General features: G+C 41.1%; 1 protein-coding gene across 1 annotated transcript; it reads right to left on the reverse strand.

Moving 5' to 3' along the window:
- Positions 1–1,318: 1,318 nt before the first annotated feature.
- Positions 1,319–19,238, reverse strand: LOC308157422 (apoptosis-inducing factor 3-like; the record flags this gene model as incomplete). Its single annotated transcript, XM_080530974.1, has 19 exons — positions 1,319–1,361; positions 1,864–1,968; positions 10,931–11,006; positions 11,516–11,614; positions 11,818–11,935; positions 12,501–12,577; positions 12,802–12,865; positions 13,125–13,196; positions 13,394–13,509; positions 14,432–14,562; positions 14,697–14,788; positions 14,906–14,992; positions 15,480–15,592; positions 15,763–15,859; positions 15,949–15,993; positions 16,097–16,206; positions 16,329–16,438; positions 16,594–16,807; positions 19,208–19,238. 19 exons carry the CDS (start codon positions 19,236–19,238, stop codon positions 1,319–1,321), a joined length of 1,800 nt encoding a protein of 599 aa, XP_080387100.1.
- Between the last annotated feature and the right edge of the window lie 2,387 nt (positions 19,239–21,625).

Consider the following 21,625-nt stretch of genomic DNA (forward strand, 5'->3'; position numbering starts at 1 on the left):
CCTCAGTTCCCTGAGTTAGTAACAAAGAACATCAATGGGAAGTGACATCTACCAAAAATAGCCTTCAGCAACTATTACATGATATCTAAAACAACAACTACTTTGGTTAGAAAATATTGACATCTATTGTTCTATTGAGCAAGCATTAACATAGATTTAAATTCATTTATATTTTTAATTTGTGCAATCTACGAGCAAGGTAACGACGGTCACAAATAGGAAGAGGTACATTGTAATACTAAAAGGAGTGATTTGCTAGCATCTTAAAGCACACAGGTTGTATTGTGAGGATGTCATGCTTTGTGTGTGTGTGTGCGTGTGTGTGTGTGTATGTGTCAAATGGGGACAGGGACATTCAAGTGGCTGTTGCAACTACAGATTATGTAGCTTATCTTGTTACAATACTTTGCATGGCATTAAGACGAACTTTGTGCAGTTGAAGGTCTATATTCAAAGCCGACTGATTTTAGCTTTGTTTTATGTGTATAGATGTGTAACAATGTCTTTGTTATGTTAGAGCTCAGCAAACATCAGCGGCAAGTTGCTGCCAACTTTTACAGGGGATGATTACAGCTTGATAAACTAGTGTTCCAATTCTCTACCCTTCTCCTGAAGGCTCCTAACACTCCCCCTCGTGGATTTGAAAGGAATGGATTGGTATATGGAATATGGTTGAAACTCCAGCCGTGCTTGCACCAATTGAATGCTTTTCAATGCACTAGTGGTGAAGGGTAGAGAATTGGAACGCACCCTAGTTTATCATGTGATCATCCCACAATCATTCCCCTTTTAAAAACTCCATGAGCACACTCAAACATATTAGTCATGTATCTCAAACTTAGAAAAGTTCAGTTTAAATTGTACAGTCCAGTTTTGTTACAGTGCATTAAGGATTATAGCTATATACAAAGTTGTACAAAAAATGTCAATACCCCCAATCTCTAGCCCCTTATAAACAAAGTGTACAGGTAGATACATCATGCAGAAGCACAAAGACTGAATCCGATATTTCTTCGCTGTGAAATCTGAGAAAGCAGTCATGACCACAAGATTTGCCACCACAGTATTTTTGTATGTTAAAACTGTGTATGGCTCATAGTATAGAATACAGTATGTACAGTCCATCAGTATGCAGAATCTCTGTAGAACAATATGTAAAACAGTTTCAGCCTTGACTCCAGGGGGGGTTACCCTAACAGGTCCAGACAGGGTCAGCAGTAGTAAGTCCACCGTATGGCCACAGTATAGCTGCTCAGCCTCAGCACCAAAAGTGTCCACTGTGTCCAGCAGACCCCATAGACATGGAGAGCTTGAGATGTCACTGCGAGCCTTTATCTATCAACCAAGACATATCGCCTGTCCTGCAGTCCAAAGAAAAGGAAAGAAAAGCCTTTAAACAGGATGCTTATACTTTTTATACAAGAATTAAGTTTATAGTATAGAGTCTGAGAAAAATCTGCCATAAATCTTGAGTGGAACATGGCTGAAATAGTTTATGAACAAAAGCACATGTTTTCGTACTTGCCAGGTCGAGTTAACATCCACTTTTTTGTGAATGCACAATTGAAAATGAGAGATAAACATGAGAGACATGACAAATACAATTTACAGAAATACAGTACACACTAAACAAACTGATTGTAAACAAACATCCAAACAATGTTACACATACAGTGTACATGTGTTCTAGGAGAATTCCATCAAAGTTATATACAGTAGTTTCATGTCTCTTCCTTATTTCATGTCTACAGCATGTGATAACATTGGCATATGTGTTTCCTCATTAAACCTTGAGAAATCTAAAGAACATAAAAACCTCATTGTCACCCAGACCAGATTTTAAAGAGGGGCAAATGTACTTACTCCACATCTCGCTTCCTAATCGTCTTTCCGGACCCCAGGACCTCTGCCACACGGGATACAATGGGGTCATAGTTCATGCTGGCCACAGCAACCACCTCCTCACCCCTATAGACGAGGCAGATTAAGACAACATATTTAGTGTTCCTACTAGGAAGAGTATTGTTATAGTTTTTTTTGTTTTACTTATTATTATTATTATTTTCCTTGCTTAAGTCAAATAGCTCAAAAAGTCCCTGACCAAAAATGCTATGAATATGCATGCCACAACTAGAGTAACTATCAGTAACTATGGCAGAAATAATGACCATGATTAGACCATAGGTGGCACTATAATAACCAAAAGTAAATAATTTACTTCAGAATGCTGGAATTTCCACCCCGTTGGATGAACATGTATAAAACTTGGTACATAATTATGTGTCTTTCCTCATGGGGAACATATTTTCCTCAAGAACCCATGAGCCCAAACCCAAATCATGGATTTGTCTGCAGGTGCAAATTAACTTAAAATCAACTGTAAGTCAGATTGGTCCAAAATTGCATATGAACATGCGTGGTGCACGTCTCTCTATAGCAGACCTGGGCATTGTACGGCCCGCGGGCCAAATACGTCCCACCGGATAATTCTGACCTCCCGCGAAAGATTACATGATAATTAGAGAAATAAAAAAATAAAAAATAAAAAACATTTTTATATATTATATTTTCTAATTATCTTATGGGTGGACTAAAACCGCATTGCTTTTATTTTGAAGGCCATTTATTCTCATAGTGCACGCAATCGTGCACGTGATTGACAACCTGTCTACCTTACTTGTCACCCCTGAAAAATGCGAAAATGTCGGCTCATGCCAAAAAGAGGAAAGTGGATGCCGAACGCAGAACTTTCTAACAAATATGGACTACTAATTTTTTCTTTACTGAAGTCAAGGGTAAACCTGTGTGTTTGGTTTGTGGGGAGCATGTCGCCGTGTTTAAAGAGTACAATTTGAAACGGCATTACGAGACGAAACATGCCGAGAAATACAAAAACTTGACTGATGCTGAACGAGCGCGGACATCAACGGATTTACTAGCCAAGCTAGAAAAACGACAAGGCTGTTTTACAAAGCTGCATGCAGCCAGAGATGCAGCGACCAGAACCAGCTTTGTGATAGCCCACAACATCGCCCAGAACAGTGAGCCATTCTCGGAGGGGGAGTTTGTGAAAGAGTGCATGGTCGAGTCTGCAGCACTGCTATGCCCAGAAAAAAAAGAAGCGTTTGAAAACATCGCGCTGTCCCGCCGCACCGTGACGAGAAGGGTGGAGGACATCGCAGAGAATCTGGAGTTTCAGCTGCAAAGTGAAGTGGGAAGCTTCGACTTTTTTTCTTTAGCTTTGGATGAGAGTTGTGACGTCCGTGACACAGCCCAGCTGCTCATATTCCTCCGGGGGATAACGCGCGACTTCAAGCTTACGGAGGAGCTGGCAGCAATGCGGCCAATGAAAGGAACCACAACGGGGAGTGATCTGTTCACCGAGGTCAACGCATGCATGGACAAACTGGGACTCGAATGGGACAGACTGGCAGGTGTCACTACGGATGGATGTCCGAATTTGACCGCATGTTTGGCGTTGGCGCAAACCAAAGACAGCATTTGAGCACGAGTACCTCATACCAATGGTGAAGCATGGGGGTGGAAATGTCACGGTTTGGGGCTGCTTCGCTACAGCAGGATCTGGCTAGCTCACCATCATAGAATACACTACACATTATTTATCAGAGGGGGCTTGAAGAAAATGTGAGACTGACCAACACGTAAAGCTGAACCATGCAACATGACAATGACCCAAAACATTCCAGTAAATCCACTAAGGAATGGCTCAAAAGAAAGAAACGGAGAGTTCTGGAATGGCCAAGTCAATCAGATCTTAATCTTAATGAGATACTGTGGGGTGATTTGAAACAGAATGTGTATGGAAGACATCCCTCAAACATCACACAGCTGGAATTAATACTGCACGGAGGAGTGGGAAAAACGTTCTCCCAGTCGATGTCAGGGACTGGTCGACAGTTATCGTAAATGTCTAATTGAGGTTATTTCATCCAAAGGGAGGAAATACCAGCTATTAGGTCCTAACTTTTTCCTCAGTAGAAATTGACATCTTTGTTATTTTCATTGTTTTTGGTTCAGTTACATCACCTTGATCTATAGATATTGTTTGAAAGAAGATTAAATATTGATATTGTGGTGGGTTAACATAATTCACCCCCGGAACTATGGGTTGGGTATTATTGTTTCACTTGCAGTCCTCGTCTGCCGAACTCGTATACGGCCAAACCCTACGAGTCCCCGGGGATTTCATCCCGGATGCCACTGTCCCCTGGTCTGCAGCCAGGCAGCGCTCCTCCCTACAGGGCTGGACTGGGACAAAAATTAGGCCCTGGCATTTTTGGCCCAGACAGGCCCACCCCAATCGGTCGGACCACACCCACCAGCACAAAAATACTTGCCTTATATACTCGTCTTATATACTGTGCTGTACAGTCATATGACAAACTGTAGTATTCCCCCAAACCACTACAAAGACGACTACATACAGTAAGCAATGGTACCAATGCAAGTAGACCAGTGTACTCAGTGATCAGATTCCAGAGCGAATTTACGAACGCAGCCTTGTTGTTCTAGATTTTTTTTCCCATTATCAACCTATCATTGCGCTTTAGAGTAAAACAAAGCACGCAACTGTCGCGTCTATCTTTTCATGGCAACTCTACATTGTGATTTACAAGGGATATTAACTAATATTAAGTAATATTATTACTTGGTTACATTTTGCAATTGATCCGCGGCACACATGCGTGCCGAACCGTGGGGGGCGATCCGTTACACCCCTAACAGCTACCTATATTTTCCTTACCGGGTCAACGGTTACAGGCTGACTCTGCCCCGCTTCTTCTGTATCCTCTCTATCCTCTGTATCTGTACCCTGCTCCCGCTCCTCCCTGCCAGCCTCCTCTTCAACCTGTTGCTGTTGCTGCTGTGGTAAACTTGAGGGTGCAGCAAACATGTCCCTAATGTTTACACATTTGGCAGCATCTGCCTCGAGTTTCTTTTTGTTTTTCTCCCTAAGTTTTTCCCAGCCTCCCTTCCGTTTTAGTGTGCTTTTGCGCTCCATCTCTCTCAGTATCTATCTAGTAACTATCCAGGCTAACTAAATTTATTTTGCCGGCCGGCTCGGCCCAAAACTACCGCGAAACTGAGACGGAGGTCTGGTGCTGCGTGCGTGCGTGACCCCTGACACCCCCCCCCCCCCCTTCTCTCTGTTGATTGGGCCAGCCCAGTGTCTGCATCGAAAATTGGCCAATGGGCCGCTGTCCCTGATTTATGGGCCGTTCAATGGTAGCTTTCGATTTATGGGCCGTTCGATGGTAGCTTTCGGCCGGGCCGGCTGGTAAAAAAAAAAAATATATATATATTTTTTTTTTATTTTGCCGGTCGGCTCGGCCCAAAACTACCGCGGCCCACCGGGCAGATGCCCGGTATGCCAGATGGCCAGTCCAGCCCTGGCTGGAGGCCGCTGAGGTGTTCGCACCCGTCCCCACTTCACAGCACGGACCCGTTCAAGGTCCTACAACACGGGGACAAGACCCTAGTGGTGGACGTTGGTGGTAGACACGAGACGGTCTCCATTGATAGGATCAAGTCCGCTCACGTGGACGTTTCCCGGCCATTGGAACTGGCTCAGCCCCCACGCCGTGGCCGCCCCCCCATGCCCCACCCCCCGCCCCCGGTCACGGTGCGACACAGGGATTTTGACTATGGGTGAATTCTGGGGGGGCTTGTGTGGTGGGTTAACATAATTCACCCCCGGAACTATGGGTTGGGTATTATTGTTTCCGCACGGAGGGTTAAGTGCGTGGTACTCAAGTTGTTACAGGAGTGATATAGTTACTGCTTGAAGCATGTGGTCGCAGCTTGTTCATGTTTGTTAATAAACGTTTAGCTGTGACATTTGATACGCCGCCTCCGACTCCCGTCTCTCGGCACTACAATATGTCCATATCTCTTAAAAAAACAAGTAAATATTTCATGGGGTGTCCTAATTTTTTCACACGACTGTATTTACTGCATTTCAATACTTGGTAGTTTCTCTGTCCTTCATCCAAGACACAGTAAAGGGGAATTTGCTATAGAGCTAAAGATATGAATGAGCCTTGGTAAGCCATTCTCGGATGGATGTCCGAATTTGACAGGGAAATATGTTGGGCTTTTGAAAAGAATGCAAGATAAAGTGAGTGAACTCAACGCAGAGCAGAAATTGGTGTTTATACATTGTATTATTCATCAGCAAGCGTTGTGCAAGTCAGTGCTAAAACTTAGCCATGTGGTTGATGTTGTTACTACAACAGTTAATTTCATTAGAGCGCGAGCATTAAATCACAGGCAGTTTGTTTCACTATTGGAGGAGCAAGAGAGCGAACATGGTGATGTCAGGTACCACACAGCTGTCAGATGGCTCAGCCTGGGCAAAGTGCTAAAAAGGTTTTGGGTTCTGAAATCAGAGATAAAGGAGTTTTGTGAGATGAAAGGCAAAACCATCCCAGAGCTGTCTGATGAGGACTGGATGGCAGATTTATCATTTGCTGTTGATGTGACTGCAATGATGAATGAACTGAACACACAACTGCAGGGCAAGGGCCTTTTTGTTCATGAAATGCATAGCCATGTGAAAGCCTTCATGACAAAGTTGCAATTCATTTCAAGGCAACTAGGCAGCAACAATCTCGAACACATGAAAACCCTGAAAGAAGTCAAACCATCAGCTGATCACCGGCACAGGTATTCATCAATGTTAGGAGCACTGCATGGTGAATTTTCAAGGCGTTTTCAAGATTTCAAAAAGGTTGAGGATGAAATGCAGCTGGTTTCCTCTCCCGTTACCTGCAGTGTTGATAGTGCACCCACTGATGTTCAGCTTGAACTCATTGACCTGCAGTCTGATTCACTACTGAAAGAGCACTTCAAGTCAGCATCACTGCTAGAGTTCTACTCTGCTCTCAAGGAGGAGAACTTTCCAAACATGAGGAGACATGCTCAGAAGATATTGGTTCTCTTTGGATCCACCTACATATGTGAACAGACATTCTCAGTCATGAAGTTTACCAAATCCAGGTACAGATCCTCTCTCACTGATGAACATCTGTCAGCTGTGCTTCGCATCTCCACCTCAGACATTCAACCTGACTTTGATGGACTTGTTAAAGCTCAACAGAGACTGGATTTCTCACACTGAATGAAAAAAAAGAACTGAAGAACACTAAAATGTGGGAATATAACAAGTGAAATGGGACACTTGATCCTTTTCTTTTTTTCTGCACAGTAAAAAAAAAAGAACTGAAGAACACTAAAATGTGGAAATATAACAAGTGAAATGGGACATTTTTTTTTGTGCACAGTTCTGAAAACATTAAATGTTTAATATAGGCATGTAAAGTCAAAAAGGCTACAAAACTGGGACACTTTTCTTTACACAGTTACAAGTGACATGTCTTGTTTATTTTGGCTACAAAGATGATGTGATGTCTTTAGGAAGCTAAAAAAAAGCCTTGTTTCAATAGTACATGAAACTCAAAATGCCCTTTGTTATTAATGTGACTGAAAATGAGTCAAATGTTTCACATTTTGTTTATCATTTTGGAAATTCTATTTGAATAAATGATATTTTTGAAAGCTAACCTCACCTTTTAATTGCCAAATAATAACATACACTCTTACCAGCGGTCAAAACAATGCCATTTACTGCTTTTTATATAGAAATAAAATGCAATTATGCATAATTGAGTTCGGAATTTTGGCCCGGCCCTCCAAAATATTTTCAGTTGCTCATTTGGCCCCCTGGGAAAAATAATTGCCCACCCCTGCTCTATAGGGTGTTCAAGGATAAGAGATCCATTCCGAGATGGCGGAGAAAATGATATGAAAACAAAAAGCTGGAATTTCCACCCTGTTGGATGAACATTTATAAAACTTGGTACATATGTGTCTTTCCTCATAGGGAACATATTTGCCTCAAGAACCCATACGGTCCGCCATGATGAATTTTTCTTGAGGTGGAAAATTTGGCCAAACGTATAAAAATTCAGATTGGTCCGAAATTGTATATGAACATGCGTGGTGCACGTCTCTCTATAGCAGGGGTCGGCAATAGGCGGCCCGCGGGCCATTGCTGGCCCATCACCAATAATATTTGGCCCAGCAGAATATTTTGAGAATCCATTTTTTTTTTTTTTTTTTTTTTTTTTTTTTACAATATCGGACCGACAGTCCCACATATAGCGCCTATAATGTCCGAATAGAGAATCTACCTCCACCTGAATAATGCTTATTGTACTTTTATCCATGTTGAGAGTGAATGACACAGGGACAGACAATCAGGCAGCGGGGTGCACCGAAGCGCACTGACGCTGAACCCCTCATAGTGAATCATAAGTAGGTGGACAACGTGTAGTGCTGAAATAGCCGTGTGTGGTTTGAAAAAAATAACACCAGCTCAGTAAATAATTCAAACGTAATGTTTACGTATATGTGACTGCAACACACATATGAACAGTAACAAAGCAAATTCAGTTTAATATTCTGAAAAACATTGACAACAAAATCGGTGAAAAAAAGAAAAGAAAGAAAAGTAATCCGCTTATGCGAGGGGTGGTGGTGCATAGGCCTATGCTCCTGAAACGACAGAGCAAACACGCTATTAGGGATAATAATTACAATGAGCCATTCATTCAAAATATAAAAAATACAATTAGGTTATTAAATACAATAACGACAGGCTTGGTACTCACTTAATGTGAAAAGTGGCATCTCCCATCGGTCAGTATTTGCTTGATATCTGGTTATATGGACGTCACTTTAATCCGCAGGCAGTTCTCAAGTTTTTTTTTGCATCAATCGATTCCTCTCGTGCGTCTTTATCACATTCATTGAGGAAAAGGACGACTCGCATGTATAGAAAGGGAACATTGTGAGCAGGAAGCTGTGAGTCTCACAACGGCTTTGCGTTGATGAAACCAGGTAGGATGAACATTATAGTTCGCTGTCCATTCCTCTTTAAATGCCCTGTTTTCACCGTCAACCTCTTTACACCTTTGGAGAGTGACATGATGTTTCTCTTGCTAGTTAGCAGGTTAAATGTTTAGCTAACTTCACCCGGCAGGCAAACAACCAATCCAATAATAATGTGACCTTGTCTGGGAGGAGGGGGGAATCATTCAGAATGAAAGTATGTTAAATAATTACTAGAATAAGCTAGGCTGCGCTACATCGTCAGTCCACACATTTATTATTCAAAACTATGGAAAAGGGTGAAACTACGTTTCAACGTTGTTGAGAATCACAACACAAACTTGCTAGTCAAGCCAAAATACTGCAACGTAATGGATTGGACTGCTACCTAGTTAGCTACAACACTACTTTACATTGTTACCTAGTTAACTACAACACTACTTTACATTGTTACCTAGTTAACTACAACACTACTTTACATTGTTACCTAGTTAACTACAACACTACTTTACATTGTTACCTAGTTAACTACAACACTACTTTACATTGTTACCTAGTTAACTACAACACTACTTTACATTGTTACCTAGTTAACTAGAACACTACTTTACATTGTTACCTAGTTAACTAGAACACTACTTTACATTGTTACCTAGTTAACTACAACACTACTTTACATTGTTACCTAGTTAACTACAACACTACTTTACATTGTTATCTAGTTAACTAGAACACTACTTTACATTGTTACCTAGTTAACTACAACACTACTTTACATTGTTAGCAGGCTCACAAAACAAGCTGTGTTAGTTGACTAGCGATGTGTACATTTTTCGAAAGAAAAGTCAAAGCATTAGAACGTGTCACATTTTTTAACAATCAATTACTTATGAATGAATGAATGAATGGAATGAATGAATGGTCTTTATTGGCATTGCTACAGTACAGGTACCAAACAACGAAATTTAGGAGGGGTGGCTCCCCTGGTGTTAGAAAAAAAAAAAAAAAAAAAAAAAAAAAAAAACGTTCGGGCCCGCCATCTAGTGGCTCAAAAAAAATTTGGCCCGAGGCCAAACCTAATTGCCGACCCCTGCTCTATAGGATGTTAAAGGATAAGAGATCCATTTAAAGATATCAGAGAAAATTATATGAAAAGAAAACAATTTTCAAATACTCTGAGAATTTGCCCTGCTACCTCAATTTTTATGGCAGTCGACAGGTTTTTTTGATAGAGGGCACTACAATGGGTTACTATGTCAAAGTATTTGAAGATATCTCAAAAAACAAGGACATTACAGATGTTTGAAATTTTCGACACGTCTGTGACATAATGACGCTTCATTTGGCGTGGGCATACAACATGGTCATTAACTGGGAAGGTTAATCCACAATGCATTTTTGTATTTACACTTAGTGTATATTATCATTGTAGCATAGTAGCCTATGTATATCATTCCATAATTAGGTGATTGGTATCTTACAGGCCCGTGGTCCTAGGGTACTTCATAATATCATAGCTTAGTATATCATGAGTTCAACTTGGCCCATATTAGATGAGTGGTCTACCCCCCTGTCTGTAGGTCTACCCCCTATCTGTCAATCTACAACCTGTCTGTAGGCCAACCCTGTGTCTGTCAATCTCACCCCATTTATGGTTATGGGGGCATATCTGTAGGAACACGCCCCATTGCCGCTTGCGGTTATATTTTTTAATGTAGTTTGAAGCAATGATCTTTTGAAAAAGAATGCTGAGTGATACCTTGCATATTGTATATTAAAAACATAATAAAAAAAGATAGAAAATTGCTCTAAGCCAGCAATCCTGCAGATAGCCAGTGATATACACTCACTTCATTAGGTACACCTTTGCTGTTAGGTACACCTTTGTTGTTAGGTACACCTTTGTTGAAGATGCCACAAAGAATTAAGGCAGTTCTGAAGGCAAGAGGGGGTCCAACTCGGTACTAGCAAGGTGTGCCTAATGAAGTGGCCGGTGAGTATATATATATACACTTACTTGGTATAAAATGCCACAAACTTCAACTCGTCCAGATCTCCCTGGATTACGACATCATCAAAGCCCTCGCCGTAACCTTGACAATAAAAATGAATAATTTCTGATGAACCATTGGTTTGTAACACCAATACACACCTCCATTTTCATGACGGCTCACCTCTCTGGCTTCACAGCTAGGTGGCAGTGATGCAGCTACAATCTCAACAGAGGCTTTTTAAAGGGGGCCTCAGACCCTGCCTATCCCCTCCTGTAGATCAGAAAGGATTGGATAGGTGTAAGTAAGCAACATGGTGACATCTTGCCCTCTGACAGACTACTCAGAGTTTTCACCATATTGCTTATATCTATCCAATCCCTTCAGATCTATAGGAGTGCCTAGGTTTAGGGATCTGTGGAGTGGGGGCTGGGGGCCCATTTGGAATTCAGAGAGTGTGTAGCCTACTTAACTACTCATAAAACAATGAGACATTTATACTGAGTTACCGATTACTTTTCACATATTCAGTTCAACTGAAAGCTAATGAAATCATACAGTAGAAAAACAAAACATGCGTTGTTTCCCTCCTGAGGAGAAGCCCTGTTTACCTGCATAGCGTATGCTTTTCCCAAACATGGCTGACCAGAAGTAAGGCACCGTTTTGATCTCAGTGGCTTTTCCCATCATGCTGAGTGCTGCTACTCTTCCTGTCAATCAGACACAAGCATAGGGTGTTCTCATGATCAACTTTATGTCAAAGTTATATATGTAATTTATACTGTACTTACTGTAATTACTGTTATTACATGTAAATGTTACTATGAACAACCAAATGATCAGTATACTAATTAGTCCACAGTAGAGGACAAGCAGCTTAGTTGTTTGATCTCTAGGAGATGATAACACTCACCGTGCACATGGGCCATTTGCCAGTGAGGGATGTTCACCTTCTTATTGCTGCGCTGTGGGAAAGGAAACGTCACCACGTCTCCTCCAGCAAAGACGCCATCAACATTCGTCTGCATCGTCTGACAATTCGGAAGATGAATTTGGTGTGTTAGTTGATAACTGCATTGCAAATGAATGAATGAATGAATGAATGGTCTTTATTGTCATTGCTATAGTACAGGTACCAAACAACGAAATTTGGGAGGGGTGGCTCCCCTGGTGCTAGGAAAGAAAAAAAAAGAAGAAAAAAAAAAGAAGGGAAAGGAGCTGGTTTACATAAATAAAGGCTATGTACACTATCCACTATACTATACTGTACAGATAAAACAATGTGCTGTACTCTATGCTATGCTATACCTATTCTAACATTTCCTATTTCTCTGCAACCTTATGTACCCTAGGGTTGTCATATTGCACATAGTGTTATTGCACATTCATTTAAAGTGTCGCAGTTTGCAGGCTTGAAAGGTGACATAGTATGAAAGGTGTCATAGTAAATGACATAGTATTCCTGTATATCCTTGTAATGCAGCCATGCATGGAATGAATTATTTCCAATGGGATAATAAAGATAAACTTGAGTGCACAGTACAGAGCAGAACAGGCTGTGTTTTCTGTCTTGTCGTGGTGTTGTTTAGTTTTGACCTTGTTGACGGTAATGAAGCCCTTGGAGTCCATGTGAACCCCGCTCTGTTTCAGGAAGCCTGTCGCTGGGCCGGAGCCTGCAGGGTGAAGACATAGGATAGGCTATAGACACATGATTTAGAGCAGGTCAATTATTAGATTATTATTATTAGATACTTCACCGCCATGAATCAGAACATAGTGATGGACATTGACTAGCGGGTGTGTAAAATATAGTTGTATGTGAAGTCAATGTTCTCTAGGACTGCTGAGGAAGTACTCCTCTGCTCCTCCAGCCCCACTGTATTTGAGCTTGTCTCACCTGTGCCAATGACACACACATCTGCCCGGAGAACTTTCCCACTCTTCAGAACCACTTCTTTCAACTGTGGAACGACATAAAAACAACATTGACAAAAAACAGTGAGGCCACATACAGTACGTACAGTATCACTAGAGCCACACTCCAAATTGAGGTTTTGGTAGTACAGTAATCCAGTGTTGATCCTCTCTTTTAGCCGACACACTGTGGTTCACCTAGACCAATCATGTCTGTTCTGAAAATGGGCTTGATTAACCAGGGAAAAGGGGAGAGAGAGTCCTACTGTTCATCATGTCAGGCTGTTTCTCTCACTTTCTGAATACCTGTCCATGATGGCCGAGCATCTCCGCCACCTCATTCTGCATGTAGAACTTCACCCTGTTCGTCTCAAACAGCTGCAACGACAGAGCACACACCGGTGGTATTACTCCAAGATTATCTTATGGTAATTTTTTCCAATTTACTATGTAATATTTTAATCTAAAATACAATGTAATTGTCATCTGAAATACAATTTTTCGTATAAAAATGCTAATCAAGTTGCTCTGCAGTAAGGTGTGTACAGCCTGATTTCTCAGGAGTGTGTCCCTACCTTCATTATGGCTTTCCCTACTTTCTCGCCCAGAGCTTGCCGGAAGGGGATGGCTTCGATCCCGATGATAGAGACAGAGTGGGCCTTGTCTGTGAGAGCAGCAGCCACCTCCATGCCTGATAAACAATACAGAAGACACACATGTATCACATTCACAGATGACCACTTAACCACACACTACACTTTATGTGCGGTAACACTTTAGTTAACAGTTTGGTTAGTTAGTTAGTATTAACTAATTAAATACTAATATTATTAGTATTGTATTAACATGTAGTAACATAGCAATTTAGTGAAAGCTTTGTGATTGTATTGTAATTGTATTGAGCAGCTTTACACAAGTAGGACATGGAACTGTCATTCACTCAACTCCATTATTATGCAATTACAAAGCAATTACTGAATTATTGTTTCATAATCATTATTGCAACATGTTAAAGGGGCATCTGGGATTTAAATAATAACAAAGTGTCTCACCCCCCCCCCCCCCCCCCTCCCACACACACACACACCTTTTTGGTATAGCAGTTGAGGGATTGGGCTGAAGATGATGTGTTCTGCTATGTTGTACATGTGTGTGTTGAATGACTGTCTCTTAAAAATGTCTATTGTGTTTTCATAAGTGGATTCTGTTGAAATGTAACCACTCTCAAATTCGTTCATGGATACAAGGACTGACCATCCATGAGATCAAAATTATAGTTTTAACCATGCTGAAGCTATATGTTGTTTACATTGAAGTAAAATAAGCTTGTATTTTGGGTTCTGAGGAGGTAAGACAGTTGTACTACACTTATGAGGCATACTACAGTAAATTCTTCAAGAATCAATGGCCATCTTCAGGGGTCATAATTCATTTAAAAGTAAAAAGAATGGATATACCAATCCAAGATTGACCCTTTAACCATGTTGTTATTATAGCAATTGCAGTGTTACTACATAGGTATAAGCAGCACATAATGTGAAGTTACTCAATTGTAACAGAACTGTTATAATTCTGTTTATATTCTGTTTATACTGTATTGTCATATGTCTCACCAACAAATGAAGTTCCCACAACCACAGCATTCTTGTTATTGGCCAGCCTGGCTACGCTGTTGGCATCTTCAGGGGTCATGAGGTGAAACACATTGCCAATGTCCTTGCCTTTGTAGCTCATTGGCTTGGGTCTTACAAACAAAAGTCAGGGGTGGATCAGTGTCAATAAAGGAATCATTCATATAAACACTGGTCATACTCTATAAGCCAGGCAGAATAACAGAATTATATTTCACCGCATTCAACTGCAACTGTTACTCCTTACTTGCTTCCTGTAGCAATAAATAGCTTCTTGTATTCCATCCTGAAGCCATCTTGAAATGTTACAGCCCTTGTCTTGACATCCACTGCTACTGCCTACAGGAAATGAAGACATCCCACAGTTAAAAGAAACATCTTTTAGCCAACATGTCACAGGGGGGATTTGTTCCCCTTCATTGCTGGTCTGAGACCAGTTCTGGCACCTTGTCTCACCTCCTTCTCTGTGAGCAGCTCGATGTCATGGCTCTGAAGGAACTCCATGGAGCGTAGCTTTAACTGCTCTGCTGTGCTTTCTAGGGACTAAGGGGGAGAGGGTTGGTTATACCCTATCACAGCACAACACTTGCACTAATGGGTGACAGAGAGAGAAAAAAAATGCAACCTTTCTAACACAAACGAGCCTCAAAGCAAAGTTGTTAGTGATTTTAATTATAAGAATTGCAAAATCAGAGGACTATGTTCCTGCAGGTTTTTACAACCCCAAAAAACCATAAATATTAAACATTAAATAAACATTACAAGGAATGATGTTATACCAATATTTAGACAAGAATAAAGATGGGTTCAAAAATACAAAATCATATTGACCGAATCTTGGAGCATGAAATCTACAGGAAGATGATAAAAACTGTAACCATGAACAGTTGGCATGAGTGACAATCCAGGTTTATTGCCAGTTTTGCAATGTTTTTTTCCAAAACCTTCTTCCAATTGAAATAAATGTTATTACAAAGTCTGTATGAGTAGCCTTTGTGTTCTGTGTTGTGTTCTGGGTCTCTGTACAAACCTTACTCAGTTTAGGCCTGTCATACGGAGGGTGTTTGTCCATGGTGCACATGATGATACGATCTGTGAAGCCCTCTTGTCTTAACGTCTCTGCACACACCAGACCCGCTGGACCTTGAGACACAAAACCAACACATTTATTGTAGTAGAGTCTTACTGAGATGTGAATACGAACCAACAAAACACATACATAGGATAAATGTCAACAGTTCAAACATACACAAACAGACTTATTAGAATTACTATTAATGAGAGTACAAAGCATAAGAGAATGTCCAACTGACCTGATCCAATGATGAGAACATGGCTGAAGCCTGTGTTGGAGTTAATGACTGCCGAACACCTCGCCATTGGCTTTGACCGCTTCTGGGACTGAAGAGCCTGGAAGTTGAAACATTTACAGGGTCATAGGTGAACCAGGATTCCAAATTCACCTCAATAATCTGTCTAAATACTCCCAATGTCTTTACCTGTTTGTTGGCGCGAATGATCACCTTGTCCTTTTCAACTCTGACCTGAAGCAAACAGACATGAGCGATGGGTACACTTTTTTGAGGATGCTGAGAGAGACAGGATAAAGCAGGGAATCTGAATGACATCACAAACGAGGGAGGTCACCTGGAAGGTGGGTAAGCTGTCCAGTCCAGGAAAGTCCTCGATGTCTCCTGTAGCGATGTTGAAACATGCACCATGCCACGGACATCGCACGTGCCCTTTGGACAAGACACCTGAAATACAGAAAGATATTTCCCATTGTGGCATCCAACGTGAAAACCCAAAGCTTCATTTCACACCAGAGAAGTCAAACCATGATAACATTACACAGGTCGTTGATAACATGGAGACTCACCTTTGACCAGCGGTGCTCCATAGTGTGGACACTTGTGAGCAATGGCAGAGAACTCCCCATGTTCTTTGATTAGCAGAGCTCTGCCACTCCCCAAGTCAACCTCACGCATCCTATAAAGGGATAAGAGCACACACACACACACACACACACACACACACACACACACACACACACGTCATGGTGCAATGAAGATTTAGATATATACATAGATATAGAAGGTAATGAGGCAAATTAATAAAGTACATTGACTTTTTATCAATCTTACTGTCCATTTTCCAGATCCTTGACGTGACACACGGACGCCTCCACATAGTCTCTGGGTTGGTGGTAGAGCCGGAGAGGGGCAGAGTCCTCATCTGAGCAGTGTCCCAGCGCCCCATTGGGCCGGCAGTCAGAGAAGGGGCTCGCCTTTCCATTTGGTGACATCACATCCACTTCCTTTTCTTTCGCCAAGAGGGTTAGCTCCACTTTAACCTCAACTGTAGAACCCATTAGAAAAGCACTTCTCAGTTATTTATTCTCTCCGCTAGTTCTTCCTACTACTTTTAATTGATATTTTACACAGGCTTACATAATCAAACAATTTGGTCTTTATTCAGCCAAATCCTAATGGAGAAAGTGCTTTGTCAAGTTAAAATGACTTGACCATGACAAATGTATTGTGAATATTTACTGTAAAGGTAGTGCACATTTGTGTTGTGACAATCTTTGTCAAAAGTACAAATTCTACACATTTTCTCTTGGGTGACAGGTCTTTGTGGCCTATGGAAGCATCTGATGACATCTGATATGTACCTTTATGATACCTTTAGGTTTTTATTCCTACATTTTAAGAGGTGGTTGTGTAACCCTTTTTCACTGCAGCCAGCTTTATCTCTTCGGCTGGAAAATGTGCTGACCATCCGGTTCTTACACAGTAATCTGGCTGGAATTTTCACCTGCTGAGCGAGTCTTAATTAAAATCAATGGAAAATCATAAGAGTGACTGCAATTGCAGGAGAGGAAAGGAGAGAGCACTCCATCCCCACACTCACACAGGGTTTATTCTATATGACACCCTTCTCTTTATGGCAGACTCTTACCAGAGAGATTCTTATTAAGGACCAGATGTAGGATAATTTTCAATATTGTGTTAGATTTCAGTTAGCAATGACTTTGTTTGGATTATTCCTTTATATCATCCCATCCACAGGATGATCAGAACAGTTCCAAATCCAAACTTCATTCCTCCAGTTACGAAAACACTGATGAGCCAAAACATTATGACCTCTGACTATTGACAATGACTGGCAGGTGGTCATAATCCTTTGGCTCATCAGTGTATGCTTAATTGCTGAGGAATCTCTCCCAAATATGGAATGCATTTAATGTGATGTATATCCGAAAAAGATTAAGAACATGTACATTTAAGAGCATTCTAAATAACAGAACAAGGACATATTCCTCAGCAATGATGAGTTCTATCAGCAATAACTTTCCAGAACGGTAACATTAATGACTGTAAAGATGATATTATGAACAGTTTCACTTGAACTGACTCTACTGATTCACATTGAGCTGAAACATTCAACTGGTCCTTCTTTCAGAAACCTTTTTACACAGTATTACATTACTTGGAGAACACCAGATTAACTTTCTATGATTACTTTTTCTTGCGATTTTCTTGTTGTTGTTGCTATTGTTCTCACTCTGTGTTTGCATACTGACTGTTTTTTTTTTAAATATACAGTATCTACTGTATTGATTCTGTATGTATCGATACAGTAGATACTGTATATTTAAAAAATACTTGATACTGTATGTATCGATTGTAAGTCGCTTCGGAATAAGTCTGCTAAATGCAAAACATGTAAATGTACTGTCCTTGAGCGAGGCACTGAACCCCTCATTGCTCCAGGGTCGCCGTCTATGGGCGACCCCTTGCCTAGAGCATAAAACACCAAATTCCAACAATTGACTGACAAATCTTATTTTTATTTTTATTTTTTTTACTGTATTTACTGTGTGGTATTGTGTCCTACTATCCATACACACAACATTTTGTAAAGTAAGGAGCTGTTTGGTCAGGTTTTGTCTGCAAAGTTAATGTTTGTGGTCAGTTCTCGTCACCGCTGTGTCAAAGGTTCTGTCAGGGCCTCATTTGTTTAATAGACTTTGACTAATTAGACCTTAGAGCCTTTACTCTCACAGTAAGGGGCCTATGCTCTGCTCTGCTACACTACACCCCCCCCCCCAACGCTCTCTCTATGCTTAGTACTGAGGACAAATTCTACCTTAGTACTCTCTCCTTAGTATGCAGGACATACTTTACCCCGAATCCTCTCTCTCCTACTCAGGTCACTCTACTCTCCAAACTCTCTCCTTAGTACTGATAACAACTCTCCTTAGTGGTGGGACAGTTTTCTGCCCCTTCAACTTTAGTCACAACATATCACTATTTCGGCTATGTTAGTGACGTTTTGGATTTGATTTGATTTATTTGATTTTTTTTATAATTCTATTCCAAAGTTATTGCTTTCTCCAAGATGCAGCACTGCTGTTTATCATAAACTTGAGAATAACTAAAGGCTCAAAAGATGAAATCATGTTATAAATCTTCCTCGAGTCGGCTTCATTGAAACAGCATCACATATGTATTGAAACAGACATACTGTGCTACATTTGAACTCATATTCTACTACGTAATCCTCTTCAAAGCAATGCAACTGAGAGCATTAAAATTCCTCCCCAACAAAACGCCATGCTACAAACCCTACAAAGGCAGTCAGGAGAGCAGTTTGTATGACCTATATATAGCTGGAGAACAAGTGCCAATTATTACAGGATTTGGAGTGGGGTAGGTTGAAGGAGTACAGGGGGTTAGAGGGGGAGGTGGTCACCTGGTTTGGGTTTGGAGAAGCATCCTCCCATGATGGGCCCAGGGTAGAGCCAGGAGACCTGGCTGATGATGCCCAGGGGAGGTGAAGGGGAGAGGGGGTCAGATCCTAGGGTTGGGCTGCTGAGTTGGGGGGTAACAACAATGCTGGAGGGGGGGTATCAGTACCTGCAGGTCCAGGCAAGCCATAGCAGATATCAGCTCCTCCACATCACCTGAGGAGAAGGAACAACAGAATCAGAATCAGAATTGATTTTATAACATCCAATGTACAGGTACACAATAGTAAAATTCTTAGGCTTGCAGCAGGATACGAAATCAACAATAATAGAATAAAGTAAAACAGCTCAGTATTTGAAGAGCCCCAAAATCAGGTCAGTCTTTTGAGGCTGTTCTAGCCTAGCAATAACAACTATTAGCATTCATGGCACTGTCTGCAGCAGTTCCAATGGAACTGTTCACAGCTTTGTTTTTGATGCAAAACAGCTCTCATCAACCACGTTTTTGAAAAGGAGAGGCTCTGCTGCTGGTCATCAAGCTGCTGAGCTGTAAACAGATCATAATACTTTGATATGTCAGTGATAGGGTAGATAGACCCCATTTTGCTTATTTGATTAATCAAGAAATGTATATTGTTGTCTTCTTTTCCACATTTGGCAACAATGTAGGCTTAAAAAAAGTTTGCCCTGTGTGTGTGTGTGTGTGTGTGTGTGTGTGTGTGTGTGTGTGTGTGTGTGTGTGCGCGCGCGCGCGTGTGTGTGTGTGTGTGTGTGTGTGTGTGTGTGTGCGCGTGCGTGCGTGTTTGTTTGTAAGTCTCTTACATGGAAGTAATGGTGTTAATTGGAAACATTTTCCACGGCCATTGTTACTTTTGTGAATGCATGTTAAACTGTTAAATAACCTGGAAACTGTTAAATATTAACACCATTTAGACACCTATTAACTTTCTTGTCACACTGTGTTTTGAAGGGAAGCAGAGGCCCCATGAATTTCAAAACCACCCTTGTCTTGTTGCCACATTGCCCACACACGCCTGCCAGCACTCATGGTATTTCACCCACGCACTGTTACTCAACAATACAGCTGTTCATAGGAATATGACAGAATACAGTACACGTAGTTAGAGGAGAGCAGATTTATCAGTCGACGAGATTTATCAGTCGACATTAATCAGCATACTATCCTTTGGATACTTTGCAACTTAAGGGAGTACTTGATATTCAGATCACATCTTAATGTCCTTGAAGTTAGAAAAAGGGCACTATTGAATGGAGCAGTGGCTCAAGAAAAGTTCCAGAGACCAATGATAAGTGGAAAGATCCCTTGTGAGTTACTAAATACATTTCATAGAGTAAAAGGCCTGCAGTTATCGCTGTCATATTGTCAATGTGACAATAATGACAATGTTAGTTTAGTAGTTCAAAGTAATATACTGTAGCCTACGTCCCAGTAAAATCACTAATCATAAGTAAGAGATACTAAGTAAGGAGCATTGTGAGCTTTTTAGAGGAAACACTCAAGAGTTAAGAGCATGTTTTAAAATATTTTTTGTAAATGGTCAAATGAGCATAAAAACAAGTGGACAAGCCTATTTCTCTCTAGCAGAATGTGGGAGTCTCTGTTTGTCCTACACGATTCATGGAAATCTCCATGGCAACTATGAATCCTTTACTACAGTACATTCATTTTACATCCACACTATCTTGGTGAAGTCTCTGAGAAACATTGAGGGTCGTGTTTCACCACACTCAATGATAAACCACCAAACACATATCAAATCTGACATTTCAAAATCTATTTTACATGTTGTGAGTCAATAATTTCATACAAATTACCATTTTATGAACACAAAATTGGATCGTAAAGGCTGCCATCCTGGGGTTCCAGCAACAAGCCTGATTTATTTTGTGCTAACTCAAAGTAGGTTAAGCAGATTTGCTCTTCACAACATATGACGCAGATGCCAGTCTCTTACTGTTGGGCCTGTCCCTAAGCAGTGCTAATAATCCTTCCTGCAAACAAGCTGTCAGTCTCACTTACTTCTCCACAAATGTAATACTTTTTACTGGAATGTAGGAGGGAATTAGCCATTGCAGCTCAATGTTTTGGCAGTTTCCCCCTGGTATGGAAGTATGGATGTGCTACGAGTGAACTGAGAAAGCAGCCATTTTTACTCTAGTTGCACCAATGCATCACTCACTACAGCAAACAGCACCTATTGATAACTGGGATTGTACTCACGACGGACATACCACACCACCACTCCTCAGGGAGGTGAGGCATCATCAACACCCACCCCTCAGAGGGAGGGAGAACTTTGCTTCCTCAAGAAAAGGAGCACAGATACGTACAAGGTTATGTGTGTGTGTGTGTGTGTGTGTGTGTGTGTGTGTGTGTCTGAAGATAAACACAAACTCACAAA

This window comes from Nansenia antarctica, assembly GCF_963989245.1.
Source record: "Nansenia antarctica genome assembly, chromosome: 5".
NCBI classification, from domain to species: Eukaryota; Metazoa; Chordata; class Actinopteri; order Argentiniformes; family Microstomatidae; genus Nansenia; species Nansenia antarctica.